The sequence below is a fragment of the Tachysurus vachellii genome, chromosome 21 (assembly GCF_030014155.1).
Source record: "Tachysurus vachellii isolate PV-2020 chromosome 21, HZAU_Pvac_v1, whole genome shotgun sequence".
Lineage (NCBI taxonomy): Eukaryota > Metazoa > Chordata > Actinopteri > Siluriformes > Bagridae > Tachysurus > Tachysurus vachellii.
In genome coordinates, this window is record NC_083480.1 from 8,430,849 (window position 1) to 8,450,103 (window position 19,255).

Here is a 19,255-nt window from a genome sequence, read left to right on the forward strand (position 1 = left end):
CATTTTCTTGCTCTGTACCTGTACTATGCATTGACAATAAAGGTCTATCTATCTATCTATCTATCTATCTATCTATCTATCTATCTATCTATCTATCTATCCATCCATCCATCCATCCATCCATCCATCTATCCATCCATCCATCCATCCATCCATCCATCCATCCATCTATCTATCTATCTATCTATCTATCTATCTATCTATCCGCATAGTTCTGCCTTATGGCCGTGGGTTTGGCCGTGTTCACGCTACTGTATAATTGTGACACAACATGCAGCCTGTGTCTACATCTATTTCTTTTCACTTTATACCGAATCAGTAAAACATACACTGCGTACTGCACAATACTTTCCACAGAAATATGGTATGAATGATTGTCGCTTTCCATGTGGATGTCGAGATCAGACTGAGATGCTGAAAACGCAGATGCTGAACACGCACGCACACACGCGCGCACACACGCACACACACACACACTCACACACAAACGCACACACACTCACACACACGCACGCACACACACACACGCGCGCGCGCACACACACACACACACACACACATACACACACTGAGCCCACCTGCTCGGCACACACTCAGAGCTGATGAAGCGATAAACATCCTCAGTAGCATCCGGAACATGGGCTTTTCTTAAGGGGATTTCCAGGACACATTAGAAACATGTGACACAATTCTTATTAGTCGATGAACCGAGCTTTCCTCTGGATAACAGCAGCTTTGTGAATGGGGAAAGTGGGCGTTCTGCGGAATAATCTCTAGCATCAGCTGCCCTCAGGTATGTTTCAGGATTTTATAAAACACTTCTGTGCATTAGACTATAAAAATCAGTCTATCATTTGTTAGTCAGATGAATCACTCAGAGTGAGATTATAAGTTTTAGATTTCACTGGAATAGCCAGTCTACATCTCCTTTTACATGTCCATATGTTTCCCTTTTTTCCTGATTTCCTGATGCTATTGATAATTTAAGTAAAGTCTAATTAAAGTTGAAGTAAATAGAATTAGTACATCAGATGACATCCGCATCTAATTTTGTTCCTCAGTGACATTTCTCAGATATGAAAGACAGATACATCTTTTATCAATCATCAGATTTTACAGAATTTTGTAGAAGCTAAATGGAATACTTGGGACTAGAAACAAATAGAATTTTAAAGATCAATTTTATGTTCAGAACTTCACCTGTACACTCTCAGAAAAAAAGATACTTACTGTACCATTCATTGTTGCTGGTGAGATACCGTTGTCCTTTGCACCTTTAATGTGTATTTGTAACCAAGAACCATGGAGAGAATATATCTTTAAAACAAATTAAACCACCTTTTAGATGAAAAGCTTTTCTGGTACAATACAGTGTACCTTTCTAGGTAAAAGATGCATATTAATGTTCCAAAAGATTTAAGGGAACGACCCTAAAAACAAGGAATGAAAGATTATTTCCCTGGGAATTTCTTGGGATATATTATTCTGAGGTGTGAATGCCTGGTAAACTACACAGAAAGGATTAGATATATTTTTGTGATTATTCACAGATCTGTCAGTCTTAACACTGACACGGTTGTAACATACATTAGGAATTACAATAAACTTTATTTATTCAGAAAATAAAGTTCAAATTCCAAAATTCATAGTTAGTGATATGAGATGAGTTTCATATGTTTGAAGGACAGTATGTCATTTTTAAAAGGGTTGAAGAAGGCAAGACAAATGTTCATGATGTGTGGCATCTAACATCACACCTGCTTTGGACCAAAATGCTCCCCAAAGATATGTACCAGCTGCTCCAGTATTATACTGAATGTCAGTAGAAATCCACACTGATGTTTTCTATGTTCCAAAGCCTCTAAGAATGAATAAGAAGTATTATGTAGTATAGACATTATCTCTGTAATGGGTGGCTCATGGAAAAGTTCAGGACATACCACTGTTTTTAAGGCAGTTTTATCATCAGTGTGCTGCAGGATGAAATGCTATCACGTTGATGATCTTTCTGTATTAGACACCTTCCTGCATATTTCGAAAGATTAATGTTCTGGTTGATGGGCTTGTCATAAACAGATTTTAAAAATCAATTACTGTATATGGCCCTTTGCAGACGATTGCAGTGATTACAAATGGCCTGTGAAGATTTTATAGAAAAGTCATCAATTTGATCAGCAAATAACATATGAGATTGCAGTAAGTGGGTGTTGTTTGCTAGGTATGTATTTCTAAGAAAATAATTAATGACCAAACGATTGATCGTACATTGATTCCTTTAATAAATCTTTTTTGGATTATAATATGCTTTCAAGTCATTCCTTCACCAGTCTCTCGTTCTGGTCTTACTTTTAAAGTCACAAAATCAACAAAGCCCTCCATACTGAAGACTTTCCCATGTCAGAAAACCTCAATTTTACCTCAGTTTTACCTCAACTTTTACAAAGTGCTGATATTAAAGACTCCTGGAATGCTTAATAAACATCTTCAGACAGAAAATGTCAACATAACAATCATTATTCTTATTCTTATTGCAAGTTGTTACTGCAGAATTGCAAACGTATTAGAACAAGCATTAATATACACCTTAAAGCTTTAATAATCTCTGAGAGAACCTGATCAATCAAAACTAAGCATACTGTACAGTACAATTGTATATTATTCACTAATGGGAAAAACAAAGAGGTAAAAATATTTAATACAACATTTCATACTTCTTTTTCTAGGTGAGCAGCACTGAAGGCAGACTGATTTTGCTTTTTCGTAAATAATTAAAAGGTTTCCAAAATTTCCATATAGAAGCTAAGCTGTATAATTTGTAGGGATCAATGTGTATGTGTCTATCGCAGCAGCAAAACGTTTCTGATACTAGATAGGAGGCTCAACACTTAATTATACATAGAACACTTATTATGGAGGACTCATCCCAAATATAGAAATAAGTTCAGAGGTCACACATGAGAGAGAATGAATATCAATATTACTTAAATATTCTTGGTGCTCATTAATGCTGTTCCAGTTAGTACCAGTTGGCACGCACACACACACACACACACACACACACACACACATTAAGAATGCATTTTTCAGTCCCGCTGGTGGTTATCTGGACATTTATTCAGATAATGTGGCTAGGCAATGAGATGGAAACAACTCAAATTCTATGTTGTGTCTAGAGCTGTTGAATTCTCACCCTGTCAAATCAGCCTCTGAAAGAGCCAGGCATACTCTACTGCTGCGATGCCTGTGTTTCAAATCTCTTGAAACACACCAGTAACAGTACTGAACCGTTAGCCAAAAATAAAACCCAGCATCAGCCTGTAAAAATCCAGTTTCCTTTAACTGGTATGTCTTGTGGTATAACGCTGCCTGTTTTGTCGAGGCAGTTCTGTGGGGATCAGAAGGAATGAAAAATCCTGTAAATCCTCATTGAGATTTCACACTGATACTCCAGCTAAGATGTTTGACAAGAAATTAAATGGAAAGTGCTGGAACACCATCCAGACAAAATTCTAATGCTGTCTGTTGTTTATTTGTTGTTATACTCACATAGAAATTAGTATTTTGCATAATTAGTAAATAAACCTCGGTTCTAAAATTCAAATAGAATCTTTGGAGAGTAAAACCATCAGGAGATGTAAAGTACGATGTAATGTAATATGCTTAGACTGAGCTTATGAAAGGTAGTTATGAATAACACTTTCTGTATTATTTTGCTTAGCAAGTCAAATTCTCACAGCAGTTTAGTTTTCTTGCAGGTTCAGATATAAACACGGTACAGTGCAGTGGGTGTGACTGCATTTTAATCAAAGTCTTCATCTTATGATAAGATGCTGTAGGAAGGTAATGGCCACAGATAATGAGACAGATCCAGATGAGTCCCATGAAGACCTCATACTGTAAATCTAAAGATGGTTGAAATGCTATGGTTAATAGCACAGAAATATTGAGTAATGAAGTGTTATCTGATTCTCAGGTCACATTTCAAAAATCACTTTAACCCACACACACATGAGGCACACTCCATTCATGGTCCTGTTCTCATTGGCTATAACTTGCACAATGAAGCTTGAGTGTAGCGTGAACTCCTTTCATTCATTCATTCATTCATTCATTCTAACATGATTCATCTCAATTTTTCTATTTTCTCTTGACTATTTATTGCTGTTTGCTGTGTTGCTGTACAGTCCTCCAGGAGTTAAAGCTGACTATGGACATATCTTTCTTGTTATTTTCCCTCTATTTTCAGCATGTCAGGAAACACAACACTTCTGCTTTCCGGCCCCACAAACATCTTGGACAACTCTTCTGTGCTCAATGTCTCTATGGCACCACCCCTTCCTTCCTGGGAGACCCCAACTTTCACCACAGCTGCTCGATTCCGTGTTGTTGCCACCCTAGTGCTCTTTGTATTTGCAGCGGTCAGTAACTTGTCTGTGCTACTAAGTGTGACGTGTGGTCGGGGCAGGCGCTTGGCTTCACACTTACGCCCACTGATTGCCAGTCTGGCATCAGCTGACCTCGTCATGACTTTTGTGGTGATGCCACTGGATGCAGTGTGGAATGTGACGGTGCAGTGGTATGCTGGGGATGCCATGTGTAAACTCATGTGCTTTCTGAAGCTGTTTGCCATGCACTCATCTGCGTTCATCTTAGTGGTGGTGAGCCTGGATCGGCACCATGCCATCCTGCACCCGCTGGACACACTGGATGCGGGACGCAGGAACAGGAGGATGCTGGTGACTGCATGGATACTCAGCCTGCTCCTTGCTTCCCCACAGGTCAGTGCAGCTCAGCTTTACACAACAGTGTCTTAACTAAAATCTGAAATCAAGACATTAAACATGGGTACGTCTGAGTATAAATTTATTTTATGAACATATGCTAATTGTTGTTCAGATATTAGACTTATTATTCACTTGTTTATAATGATATTATAACCTTTGCAGTCATAGAGCACTTTCCACTGACAGCACATTATATCAAAGCTGACATGTTTTTGAGTTATTGAACTAATGGTAATAAATATACAATAACGTTACAAAAAAAAAAAAATCATTCATAACAATGGGTTGGGATTTCTACAACTCTAACAACACTTAAAAAATCACAGACTGGCTTTGCTTTTAAAACCCATTACATTTAACATGCCTTATTATACAGTTTTTCATCTTAAAGTACATATTTTCCCTGAAGACTATAAATTATTCCATTTGAATATCCAAATGAAATTTGAATAGTTATTGTAAAAAAATTTTTTTAAAATAGACCAATTAAGACTAAGAGTCTGAGAGAGAGGACTAGCCAATATGGTTATGAGTCTCCATGTGTTAAAAGAGTGCATGTGCATTATGAGATAACTAGTATTACTTTTAAATTATGTCTAATTGCTATTTCATAGTTTCATAAACCTGTATAACTCACCACTTGAAATTTAAGGGACCGATAAATGAACATAATAAAGCATAATAATTTCAAAACAGTTGACCTGGAATTTTAATAATAATAATAATAATAATAATAATAATAATAATAATAATAATAATAATAATAATTCCTTTCCTAACATTTTAAAAGCTTAAATGCACCTTAGGTCCTTTTGTTAATGAATAGAAGTTATGGTATTTATGTTATTTAGCTTTATGGTATTAGAATCTGTGATGTACAGGTTTTGTCAGCTAATTGGCAACCACAGAGTTGACAACATTGAAAAGAAACTTCAGACCTTCAGTGAGTCTCAGAAAGACCTTGAATATTCCATTGATTGAAGCACATAAACTCCCAGCTGATGATGAATCAGGCTTCTATACAGTTATTCCTAACAAAGATAAGGGTCTGTAAATGATTTTAGCTAATAAAGGAAGAGATGAGTGAGTCAAGGCAAGGACATTTCCCAGGAAGAAAACACACACACACACACACACACACACACACACACACACACACACACAGAAAGATGAAGATAAAGATCATACACCAGATGATGTTGTTGAATATGTTGTTCTACAGGTAGGCTGCACATTTAACTATTCAGTCTCTTCAGGATTTTGTACGATCTTTTTGGTGACTGATGTCAGTAAAAATGCTTGATTTTGCTGTAATGTTTTTCAAAATGTTTTTTTTGTTGCAAAAAAACTACTTGAATTAGAGATTTTGCAAGCTCAGGATTATTCTTTTAAACTACCAGTGAAGACACATATATCATTACTTTTTATCATATCTGTACTCATGTTTGACTAGCGTGAAATAAATCTGTAGGTAATCTGTGATAATTGTAAGATCCTCATAATATCACAGAGTTTGCCTGATTTTACATAAATTTCTACAAGCACAAAATGCTGAAATCCCGGAGGGACTGATTATAGCCTCAAGAAATCTTACGACTAAGATTATTTTGGATGTCATAAGCTGTATAGCAGCATACATCATGTCCATAGACTGTCATCAGGGGCTTACAGCTAGTAGGGGGCAAAAAAGAGAGCTAAAAAGCTAGCAAACTATGGTTGAGTGTCTGCTGTCAATCATATATGGAGAGGACATTGTTATTTATACCCTTACTAATCTTAATACGGTGCATGTTTTAACTGTAAAATGGATTGTTTTTCTGTATTCTGCATCTTTATTATTTATGTCCTAAATTACTGCTTTGCTGAGTGGATATAAATAATTTGTGTGTAGGGGCTGTGGACAGGGGCTGGGGGGCTCGGGGGTTATTGTGTCATGAGCGAGAGCGTTCCAATGTTCCTTAGTAGATTTTGCCTGAAACGCTAGCATAGGCAACATTTACACCAAATATATGCTTAAATAAAAAAAATAAATCATCTTTAGTGTCAAGACCACAGAGATATGTTTATTCAGTTTACTGGATAAAAACATTTAGTATTCCTCACATAGGCAGAGGTTAAAGTACAGGTTTCATGGATAGATTTTGGGTAAATCTAGCTACATGAATTAAAATTTAAGAATTCAAATAAGCATAAACATAGACAGCTAATTTCAGGAAATATAAATATTTTCAAAAAGGATCATGATATTAAAATGACTGTTTAATACATTTAAAATATTTTCTAAACAACAGTAAACATTTATTGAACTCTATCGTCCCTCTAACTGCCTGTCCTGTGAGACAGGTCCTGTATATTGTTTTCCACTGACTATAAGGTTAGAATGCAGCATATGAGCTTAATGTCAAGAAGACTTGCAGCTACATTAGATTAATGATCTAAGAATCAATTTTCTTTTTAAAGAATAATATTATTTATTCGCTTCAGAAAACTGCAGGTGATTGAACAAACGAACAAAAGTCATGTTAATAAGTTAATTAAATGTCCTTTTCATGTGAAGAAAGGCTGAAGTCTGTGATTTCAAAACATCTGCTGATGTTGGCAGATGCTTCTCTGCTTCTCTGCTGTAATGCAGCCATTTTCAGCTGTTGCTTGCATTAAGGGCTTTTTGCCAGGCTGCCAGAGCAGGCCAGGCATGACCAGGCTTTTAATTTGACAGTTAATCATAGCATTACCTTTGCTCCAGTCTTTGTGTAACGGCCTGCTTGCCTGTATATTTGCATACCCTCAGGCCGGAGTGCGTGTTTTTTATGTCTGTGTTTCAAACTCAAGTCTGGATCTAGATATATGTCATTAACACTAGCTATATTTTGAAGATGTTAACTAACATGAGCTACCAAGCAGTCGATAACACTGTATTATTTACAGAGTATCTCAATCAGCTGTTCCTGTCACACAAAGCCCCAGGAAACACAGGAAATATAAGCAGTGTCTAAGAATTCTGGCTCTGGCAGTTCCTCAGTTGTGGCTACATGCTCAAGTTGATAATTGGTCTCAACTACAGATGTCCACAGAACTGATTTAACTGCAATATTTTCTACTGAGTTTTTGTTTCGATTTCCCAAAATATACGCAAACTAGTAGCCTAATTTTCACCAGGCAGTTACTAAGGATGAATGAAAGTACATGTTTAAAAGTGAAAATAAATGTAAATAAGCTTGGTCTTGATTTTATCTTATCTTATCTTATCTTCCTGATTGGAACTTAAATAGCACTCAATCATATAGATGTCTATGCCTGTTTGAACACATTATCTGAATGGATTAATGGATGTCTTAGGCCATGACAGAATTTGTTCCTTAGCCTGCTTCTACTACAAGAACAGTAGCTAGCTTGTTCTATCTCTTTTACTATGGTTCACTTGTGTTGGTCTGAGAACTATTTTACTAGATTAGTTATTATTAGTCAAATTTATACAGTTGAACTCAAAGTCTTGCACATATTATCTGCATTTGTTTGCTAATAAAATGTGCAGTCAAGTGTTGAGCTTGTGTGTACTTCAAGAGGCTTTTTGTGGTGCCAAGTGCATTAAAAGATGCTTCAGGGATTTGTTTTTGCTTAATATACACAGCAATAAGTGGTAGAAGAAAACCTTGAGTGGTATTTTATTACAGTGTAAGAAAATGTATAGTATCAACTTAAAATTTGACATATTGATGCATTAAATTTGTCCTTTTCTACTCGGCTGTACTCACTTAAAATTTCTTATTTATGTCTCTATATGATAGTTATTCATTTTCCGGGCAATAAAGGCCAAGGGAGTTGATTTTGTCCAGTGTGCTACACATGGAAGCTTCCAGAAGCACTGGCAGGAGACGGCATATAACATGTTCCACTTTGTCACACTCTATGTGTTCCCTCTGCTTGTCATGAGCTTGTGCTATACACGTATCCTGATTGAAATCAACCGCCAGATGCACAGGAGCAAGGACAAAGGTAAGTGACTCTCCTGATATGGTCATGTAATTGTTACATGTGCCCTAAGGTGTACTAACAGGATATGTGTCTCCAGCAGGAGAGCCTTGTCTGAGACACAGTGGAACGGATATGATTCCTAAAGCTCGTATGAAGACCCTAAAAATGACCATTATTATTGTTGCATCATTTGTCATTTGCTGGACACCATATTACCTTCTTGGGATCTGGTACTGGTTCCAGCCACAGATGCTGCAAGTCATCCCTGATTATGTTCACCATGTCTTCTTTGTTTTTGGAAACCTCAACACATGTTGCGATCCGGTAATTTATGGTTTCTTCACGCCATCGTTCCGTGCAGACTTGTCCAGATGTTTCTGCTGGAGGAGCCAAAATGCTTCAGGCAAATCTCTGGTGCAGTTCTCTGGTCACAGGAGAGAAGTCAGTGGAGAAGCAGAGTCAGACTTGGGAAGTGGTGAACAACCCAGTGGACAACAAGCACAAATGATTTGAACTCAGTTATGTTTTTGAGGGAAATGTGGTGTTTTTTTTGTTTTGTTTTTTTACTTCTGCCTTATCTGCCAATCTGTAACTGTTCCATGTGCTTTTTCCATGAGCGCAGTTAGAGATCTCTATTACAGGCCACTTCATATGTAACCAGATTCTGACACAAATTAGGTTGCATTGAATCTGTAATCTATAAGACTGGCTTTGACATGAAACAGTGACATGTTCATTTGCAAACTGTCGCCATTAATTATATGTACATGCATATCGATTGTGAATGGTAGGAGTGTGTAGGGTAGCTCTTACACACATACCTCAGTTTTAGGATGTTATTAAAAGACAGTTGATTTCTGAGACCAGCAGTAAGTTAGTACAGCATTAACTTGAAGCAAGAATGCAAGGAACCTGGTAAATTATGAAAGAACACAGCAGTAGTTCACCAAAGAACAGCTTTGAATGTGATGAAAAACTATTTAACAGCACTCTCAAGGATATTCAGTAGCAATATAACTTTCACATATTTCCTCATACATAAAAGAATGAGTACATGAACACAACTTCACAAGTTTTGTTTATTCTCTTTATACTGTACTTTTACATGCAGAGGATTGCATGTCCCTGTGTTTTCATGGATTTCTTCTGGGTATATATGGCACAACTGGGAATGTGTCCATGATGTAGGCATGCTCATCACACTAAAAGATCCATGCGTACTATGAATACAATATGATTCTTTTGACCCATGAATATATAAATGCTTTTTGTAGGCTGCTTTTGATCACATTGACTAAATGACTTATAGATGTTACTGACCTTTACGTATTTGCTATAAGAAAGATGTAGGAGTAGAAATTTGTACAGAATTTGTACTGATAAAAAGCATGTCTTCATCATTGGAACTTTGCTCACTTATCTTAATTGATGATGTGGCAGCAGCAGAGCCTGAGCCTGAGATCTGCTGATCATGTGTAACAGCAAGCAAACAATCTCTGGGGAAAAGCATGTAAGAATTCTACTCAAACAAAAACTATATATTAAATCTCATGTGGTTTCCATGGTTATTCTGTCGTGTTAAATTCAATAGAACCTCTGACTAACTTAATAATCAGATTTAGTCATATGACTTGGAGTAAATTGAATAATAGATGTAAGTGTAGATAAGTGGACACCTGAGGACACAAATAGTAATGGGTTGCTTGGTAACTTGTAGATTTAATCGTTAAAAAAGCCCACTGGTTAAATTGTTTTTGCATTCTGATATCTTTAATTACAATAGATACTCTGATTACGATGTTTTTGTGTCTGTCCTTAGTTCTGTGATTTCAAAATATCACACCAGGATAGTTTTCCACACAGAAGCAGTGCTCCTTGCTCATCAATTATTTAGCACAGGCATCAGCGCTTTGTACACAAGTAGGCTATAAATAAAAACAAAGCGCTAGACTGATGAAGGAGATAAGGCAAGGATTACAGTAAAGTCACTGATACGGTATATCTAATGGAAGCAGTGGAAGATATTGGCCTTCAGTACAAAACAAACTGAAACAATAAATATTGCAACAGAACAGAAACCATCCAAAGAAGAAGGGAGTGAGCAAGTGACAAGCTTGGATATTTGTGTGCTTTTTCTTCTTAGAGAGAAGTGTGTAAACCTTTTTGTGCTTGGAAAGTTCTGGTGGTATACTGCAAAAAAAGTATATTTTAGTAAGTAAAAAACTTTATTTAATGTTTAATTCTTTCTTGTATAATGATTCTATTGACAGAATATTTGCTAATTTCAGGAATTTATTTCTAGAGAGAATCAAAATTATGTGCCAATAAAATGAAACAAATTTGCCAGAAATTGGTAGGCTTAATTATAATTATAATTATAATTTGTTATATAATCATCTCAGAATGAGAAATAAAATTTCAGGTTGTTGAAAATAAATTCACTTGATATCATTTTTTTTTGCAGTATACATGCTCTAAAGCTGTAATATTATACAGAATTAACTAAAATGTAACACATTGGTGTGCTTTATGTAGCTGTGTGAATGCAGAATATGAGTGTTTGTGTGTCTGTGTGTGCGTGTGTGTGTAAATGCATGCATGTCTTTTGAAGAGAGGTTTGGATAGAAGAAGATGTCTCTAAGTAGAGCTGGAGTTTGAAATGACCAAAATGGAAATGTTGTTTCCAGCAGCTTTAATTAATACAGGATTGAAACATTTTTATATCATCCGCTGGGATTTAACAAAATGCTGTATTAACGATCGAAATATCATTATACAGTGTGTGTACTTTGTCATTTTGGTTTCTGTTCATTTTGCATGAAATGTGGTGATGGTATCCATTGCCAGTGTTCTTGTGATATACATTTACCACTAAATACTGATATAGTCGCCCCTAAGACCTTCAGAGCACATTTAATATTTTCATATTTAATGAAATGATTGACAGATAGATAAAAAGACATATGGTTTTTGACTCCATATGATCACCACAACAGTGTCTTATATAAAAAATATGTACGTGATCATCAGTGTAGCAGAGTAAAGTGTTTTCCGTATACACATTACAGTACTGTCGACCTAGCCCTAATAAATCTACTCTAATCTTTTCTAATAAACAAATGACTGTGCTTTTTCAGTGTGCTAGCATATGTGACTTTTTTGCTTGTGAATTTAAGCACACGTGCGGTGAGTGCATTGTGCTTTTTGTGTACACTGTGCTGACAATCCTGACAGGATGCACTGTAACCGCTGCAATCTAATTGCGTCAGGACACCAGCAGGGCCATTCTTATCTCTGAACAGTCTCAACATCACTGACACTGACAAACACAAAAGCACTACAAAACCACCAACCACCCCAACACACCACCAAACACAAACACACATATAAACAAACACACAAAAAGTTATCATATATCTACAGTAGAGACGGTTGTGATGATAATACATAATCTATGTTCCTTGTCTCCGTGCTGTAGCTATTTCAATTTAGTTATGATAAACTGGAAAATAGGGGGGGCACGGTGGCTTATTGGTTAGCACGTTCGCCTCACACCTCCAGGGTTGGGGGTTCGATTCCCGCCTCCGCCTTGTGTGTGTGGAGTTTGCATGTTCTCCCCGTGCCTCGGGGGTTTCCTCCGGTACTCCGGTTTCCTCCCCCGGTCCAAAGACATGATTGGTAGGTTGATTGGCATCTCTGGAAAATTGTCCGTAGTGTGTGATTGTGTGAGTACATGAGAGTGTGTGTGTGTGCCCTGCGATGGGTTGGCACTCCGTCCAGGGTGTATCCTGCCTTGATGCCCGATGACGCCTGAGATAGGCACAGGCTCCCCATGACCCGAGGTAGTTCGGATAAGCGGTAGAAAATGAGTGAGAGAGAGTGAGAGTAAACTGGAAAATAATTTAAATTAAATGATACTTGCAGACACTCATTATACACATTATACACACATTAGACACACATTATAAAACCTAAGTGAAGGTGTGACAAGATGGCAGTCTTTCAGTAAAGACGGCACAGTATCGATTGGGATTAGTTATCTACAAGCAGCAATGCACTAGCTTCAATACATTTTCAGTAGTGTAGCAGCAGCAAGATGAAGGAGATTTTCCAATAACGGGCTCCATTGTGACAAACTACTACACTGCCTTCTACATTACATATATCCAATTTAGCAATATTTCTTGAATGAAAAAAATCGCAGTGTGCGTAATAATCACATAAATTTAGTACCAAATGCAATATTTCTGATTTAGCGAAGACGGCACAGCAGCAGAACAACAGAGGACGCATCTTCTAATGAATATTGAACATCAGTGCACATAATGATCTATTTTTATAAGTGTTAAAGATTCACATTGCAAATCACTGTGCAAAGCAGAGATGAAACTACTGCCAAGGTCCAAAATCTAATCGGTTGTTTATTACCTAATTGAAGGAGAATAATAGATAACCTCAAGTAATATTTAGTTAAATAGTTAGTGTCTGCTATATGAAATAACAGCATTATTCATATTGCCACAAACATACAAACATGGCTATTTAATATTATATGTCTAAAGAAAAGCTTCTCATTAAGAGTGGTATATTATTAGAATGGCAAAATCTGTTTATGACACGCACTGAAAACTATGTGTACTACATTGTTATTTTGTTCATTAATGTAGTTGCCCAATAATTAATACTAATCACTTGCAGTGTAGCTTGATATTAAAAGAATAGTTACTTTCAATCATGAGTAACTTGTAAACACCAAGCTACAAGACAGGAAAGAAATCATATTCCAGTTTCCTGGACCCCCAGTTTTCCACATTCCCAATTTCCACCAGTTATACTCATTTATCTTCATGCTAATCACGCTCACATGCAGACCATCAGCTTCTGTAAATTCACTCATTTCATTCATTTCTTTTTTCAGGACACAAGTCTAAGGCTTGTGTCATTTGTCTGTCAGTTTAGTTTACTTTTTTGGATGTAATCGCTGCTTTGTTTCTTCTGGTTTATTCTCCTGTTTTGCCCTTTTGCTTAGAGACTAGAGGTTTCTAGATTGATTCTATCAGTTTGACCTTTCGCCAGTACTTTTGGACTGTATGGTATTATTTTAAGAATCTCAGTTTAATCCAGTCATCTCAGTTAAGATTTTCACAGTCTGACAGACAACTGATGGCTTGTGCTATACAGTACAGTACTTCATGATTGTTAGATTCACTTTAATGGGACAGCACTTACCAAATGAGGTTTATTGGACAATTATGAAAAATGGCAACACTGAAAATCTGCTCATAACAAAATCTTTGACTCTGATTTTTATACAGACGGCATACACAGCCGTATACAGACGGCAAATTAGAGGAACAATCAACAGTCAACCATGATTCTGGAAGTATTTCAGTTTGAACTGAAAGAAACACGGTGACTTCCTCAGCTCATGTTTTGACGATCAGACAAATCAGACTGCAAGGCCCGTAGCACATTGAACATTATTCTTATACTCATTGGACCATTAATTCAATTCAGTTAAATTTTATTTGTTTAGCGCTTCTAACAAAGGACATTGTCTCAAAACAGCTTTACAGAACATAAGAAAAATAGTGCAGAAAGTTTATTATACAAAGATTAATGTTATGCAAATTGTTAAGATTAATATTTGACATATATTTAAATGTGTTTGTATTTATCCCCAATGAACAAGCCTGAGGTGAGTGTGGCGAGGAAAAATGTATGGAAAAGGAAGAAACCTTGAGAGGAATCAAACTCAAAAGAGAACCTCATCCTTATTTGGGTGATAGTAGAGGTTGTGATTATAAATTTTTATAAACACCACATAGTGTTATTATGAATAATGTCCTTTCTATATTCATATACAGCCTGACAATTGTGTATTGATTAGGAAGTTGTTGTCTTTAAAGATTGTGAATTTCCCTTAAAAATTCCTTCATCTCAAATTTAGCTCACATTTAGCCGGTTCTGTGGTCATACTGTATAATGTTTTCCGCATCAACTTTTATAAAACAGTGTAAAATGTACAATGAGAAAAGTACAAACAGATTCATTTATTTATTTTAAAACACAGATTGTTTCCATCCAGTCAGCGTCTATTGGGAGATGAATCATCAGTGAAAAGACCACGTGCAGGACCACGTTTCACTTTCAGGGAGAACAAAAGCACAGCAGAGATGCTATTTTTAGCTCTGTGGATCAACACTCTGTAAAGCATGACGTACATAACAACACTATTTAAGAAATGCTCCTGAATATTTCAACTTAATCTCTGCATCTGTATTAAAAAGTGGTAATAATAATCTGTTTGATCTGTATCACCAATTTCAGTGCCTTTTGCACTCTTAACTATACAGGCTTAGGCTGAGACATGAGAGTAAAGTCTTGATAAAATTTTATGTACCTGCTTTGCACACAATTGGTCTCAGTTATTCTGGTAAATGTAACTAAATATCTTCATATTCCACACCAAACAAAATAAAGTTGAAGATTGCAGTAACTCCTTGGCAGCTGTATGATTTGAAGTCTCTGATTGAACTTGAATCAGTCAGAATTTACTTTATTGAGATTTTATTTAAGATTTTCATGTTTAAACTATCTTCCGAACAATTTATAAATATATTTTGTTATTTTCTGGCTCGATAAATACAAACTTCAACCAAGCAGAAGTAATTTTCTAAATAATGCGTGTGAAATTACATTTAATGTAAAATGCAAGTGTCTTGGTTGGAAAATGATCATAATTTCAATTTATTTTATTTTATTTTATTTTATTTTATTTTATATTTAACAGTAAACTGCTCTGGCAGATTAATGATGTTTGACACAATGGCTTAACCAACAGTCTCTTCTGTTCTACTTCTTATTGTTCTCACCCTTGAAATTAAGTCATTTTGCTCTATAGACTGCTCATTGACTTTTTACTGAGAAAATAAGATGAGTAGGCAACCTCCATTTCCTAAGGGATTATTACTGAGAGAATACCAAGGATTATTACTGAGATCACATTGAATACTGATGCTGCTCTACTGTTTAAAGCAGAACTAAATACAGGTTTAGCAATTGTTTAGAAATGTAACTGTTCAGGCTTGGAATGTAAGTAACAGCTTGATTTACTTACATAATGCCAAGAGCACTCAATGTGGCCATTCTGGAAAGACTGTAGAGATCCCACATGATCAGGTGAATTAAAATTGCCCACAGTAAGACCAAGCTACAAAGAATAACAAGTGAACACTATAGAGATGACAGAGTTGTCATGTTCTTGAATGTTATGTCCTGTTTTATCTTCTTAAGTGTCAGTTTGACTCAGTGCTACAGATGATTCAACCAAATTTTTGCCTTTCTTGAGAGAGATGCAGGATAAAAAAAGAAGAAAAAATAAATAAGAAATGTCTCACTTACACACCTGCTTGGGGTTTTCAAGGAAAACTATGTGATTAATGTGATGATGGTACAATTTAATACTAGATGTTTAGATGTCATAGATGCCTACTAGCATAGGTCTAACACATCTTGTATCTTTTTATCTCACATATACATCATATTTGTACCAACACAGTATAACCCAGGTCAAAACCTCTAAGACTTCATGTCTTTTTAGATTTAGACATTAGTTTTGATCCGTTCATCTGGCAGTGAGGAAACTGTAAAGAATTACACTGCTTGCATGCCTGGGATAAAATTAGTCAATAGGTTTGTCCCCCCATTTAATCATTAGAAAAAGCAGAGTATTCCAAAATTGTCCTAGTCCTCACAGCCATTGTGTAGCTTAAATCTAGTGTGTATGCTGCAGACTGCTCATAGAATTTCTTAGCTTATTATTCAATTACTTGAAGTATTAAATTCTCTAAATGAACAAGACTTTATTTTCCATGAGAACTCAGTCATTCTGCTGTAGCCGAAATGAGCACAGTTTCCTGAATGGAAACAGGGAAGAGACAAGGTCATCGGTCTCCATGGTTTCTGTAGATCGTCATACATTCAAGCCATATTGCTTATTGCAATTTATTAAAACGGATGTGGATAATCAGATATAAAATCAATCTGCTAAAGGAGCTCAAGCACCTTAAAAAGTTTAGAGAGTGCATTTCCTAGTCACAAATACTTAGAGGTAAAATGCTGATTATGTGACAGCTATTTTCATGCCATCCTTCTCTACAGTTTCCACAGTTTCTCTGCATCCCTCTCTTCCATACTGTTGTTATCCAGATTACTTTCAGTCTGGTGGTTTATTCTACATTAACATCTATAATGTCACCAGCTTTGATCATCTGACTATAGTATTTAAAAGAGAAATATCTATTATCCTTTAGAATTTATGTCTTAGATAGACCAAATAGGAGATGGAGCATGGTGAATTAATGGTTAGCAAGTTTGCCTTGCACCCCCATGTTTGGATAGTTGGTGGTTAGATTATTGCCTCTGTCCTGCATGATTGGAGTTTGCATATTCTCCCTGTGTTTCAGGGGTTTGTCAGAGGGGTTCCTCTGATACTTCTCTATTCGCTCTCATTCCAGTCATGCGCGGTAGGCTGACTGGCATCTCTAAAATGTTCACAGTGTGTGTGATTGTACACTGTGATGGGTTGGCACCATTTTCCCCACAACCCTGTGAGGATAAGCAGTACAGAAATTGGATAGATGGAAGACCAAATAGGGTTCCTTTTCTACCACTATATATATATATATATATATATATATATATATATATATATATATATATATATATATATATATATTGAGAGGCTACAAAAATTAATATGCGGGAAAAAAGGTGAGGCAACAAAATTACCTACAAATTAGTTAGATGCATTCTACCTTAAAGAAACAGATAGAAAAAATTACAATTATTCAAATGATGCAAGTCCATGAAACAGTGTCAGCAAAAAAAGAGATCCAACTATTTGTTGGATAAAGAAATCATTTACACCGAACAAAATTATAAACGAAACACTTTTGTTTTTGGCCCCATTTTTCATGAGCTAAACTCAAAGATCAAAGACTATTTCTATGTACACAAAAGGCCTATTTCTCTCAAATATTGTTCACAAATCTGTCTAAATCTGTATTAGCGAGCACTTCTCCTTTGCTGAGATAATCCATCCACCTCACAGGTGTGGCATATCGAGATGCTGATTAGACAGCATGATTATCTAAACCATGCCACATACTGATAAGTCCTGAAGAAAGGTTCATTAATACCAAAAACAAATCTAGCAACATTGCTTAAACACATAAATAATCAGGTCCTATATAGGTTTTCTCTCAGTGACTACAGAATTAGAAAACTGCACTTATTGAAAAATCACTGAACTATTTATCTGTGTAAAATTTGCTTCCACTTCCCTTTCAAAGGTTAAAATTTCACTTAATTAATTTACTTAAAATGTTGTTGCTGTTTGTCAGCTGCTCCCTGTTCGGGGCCACCACAGCAGATCATCCGATCTTCGTATTTTGATTTGGCACAGGTTTTATGCCTGACGCAACCCTCCCGTTTTATCTGGGCTTGGGCCCAGCACTGAGAGTTAACCCCTCTGTGGCTGGCTCTGGTTCCTTCCCTGCCATTGAATCGAACCCACTGAGAGACTTAATTTACTTAAAATAATCAGTCAAAATTATTCGTAATCTTTCTCTATTGTATTAGTAAAATGCACCCATATAGAATGCAGAATATGTAAAAATTTTATATGTAAAAATACTTATTCTTGGCCCCTGATTCATTTTTACACAGTGTATTAGATGTTCTAGAAAGGGTTCGCTTTTGAATTGCTGTCTTAAGATTCAAGATTTTTATTTGTCACGTACACAATTATATGTGACAAATAAAAATCTTGAATCTTAACACATTATTTACACTTTAATAAATGCACCAGTCTAATAAGCAGTGTTTGATTAAGCATCCTGTGTCACAGATGAATGCAAAAAACTAACTAAGGCAGATTTGATTGACTCCTGAATTCATGTTTATGAATCATGCCTGCTGAAAAAAATTATAAAGACAGAGAAGACAATTTTGCTTTAATTTCTAAAATGATACAAAAAAAAAATGAAAGCACTAAAAAGCAGAATGACTCATTTTAATGCCCTTGATTTGGGATTTTGCCAAGAACAAATGGGTGTGATTCCCAAGTCATCTCTACCCTTTTTTGCCATATAGTATATATATTAGACACAAGATCAAAATTTCCACTCAAACAATAGTAGAAAGTATTTCTGAAGAATATTACCCAAGAATACTTTAATGACATTAAGAATTCTGTTAAGTAGCAAGGTATTTTAGGCTGTTAGCTGGTTGCCTGTGCCATGAGGCTAAAACACACCTCCAAACAGAAACAATTGGGAAACATGTGTTAGGATGAATGAATATGAAGAAGTGTGAAATGTTCTGCATAAAGGAGTGCTCCAAGATCCACCAATATACAACATTGTTATGTCCAAGCTCAGTGTTATACAGTACATTTTAAATACAAAACATTTTACTACTTAAGAAAATGATTA

General features: G+C 36.0%; 1 protein-coding gene across 1 annotated transcript; it reads left to right on the plus strand.

The window, feature by feature from the left end:
- Positions 1–695: 695 nt before the first annotated feature.
- Positions 696–9,399, plus strand: LOC132864047 (gonadotropin-releasing hormone II receptor). The gene is made up of 4 exons (XM_060897260.1): positions 696–793; positions 4,247–4,778; positions 8,570–8,777; positions 8,854–9,399. Exons 2-4 carry the CDS (start codon positions 4,248–4,250, stop codon positions 9,267–9,269), a joined length of 1,155 nt encoding a protein of 384 aa, XP_060753243.1. The 5' UTR covers positions 696–793; position 4,247; the 3' UTR covers positions 9,270–9,399.
- The last annotated feature ends 9,856 nt before the right edge of the window (positions 9,400–19,255 follow it).

Bases quoted from the DNA above. Each gene is read 5' to 3' on its own strand.
- LOC132864047 (XM_060897260.1), top strand. From the start codon at position 4,248: ATGTCAGGAAACACAACACTTCTGCTTTCCGGCCCCACAAACATCTTG. The intron at 4,779-8,569 runs GTCAGTGCAGCT...TCTATATGATAG, and splicing joins TGCTCCTTGCTTCCCCACAG to TTATTCATTTTCCGGGCAAT. The intron at 8,778-8,853 runs GTAAGTGACTCT...ATGTGTCTCCAG, and splicing joins GCACAGGAGCAAGGACAAAG to CAGGAGAGCCTTGTCTGAGA.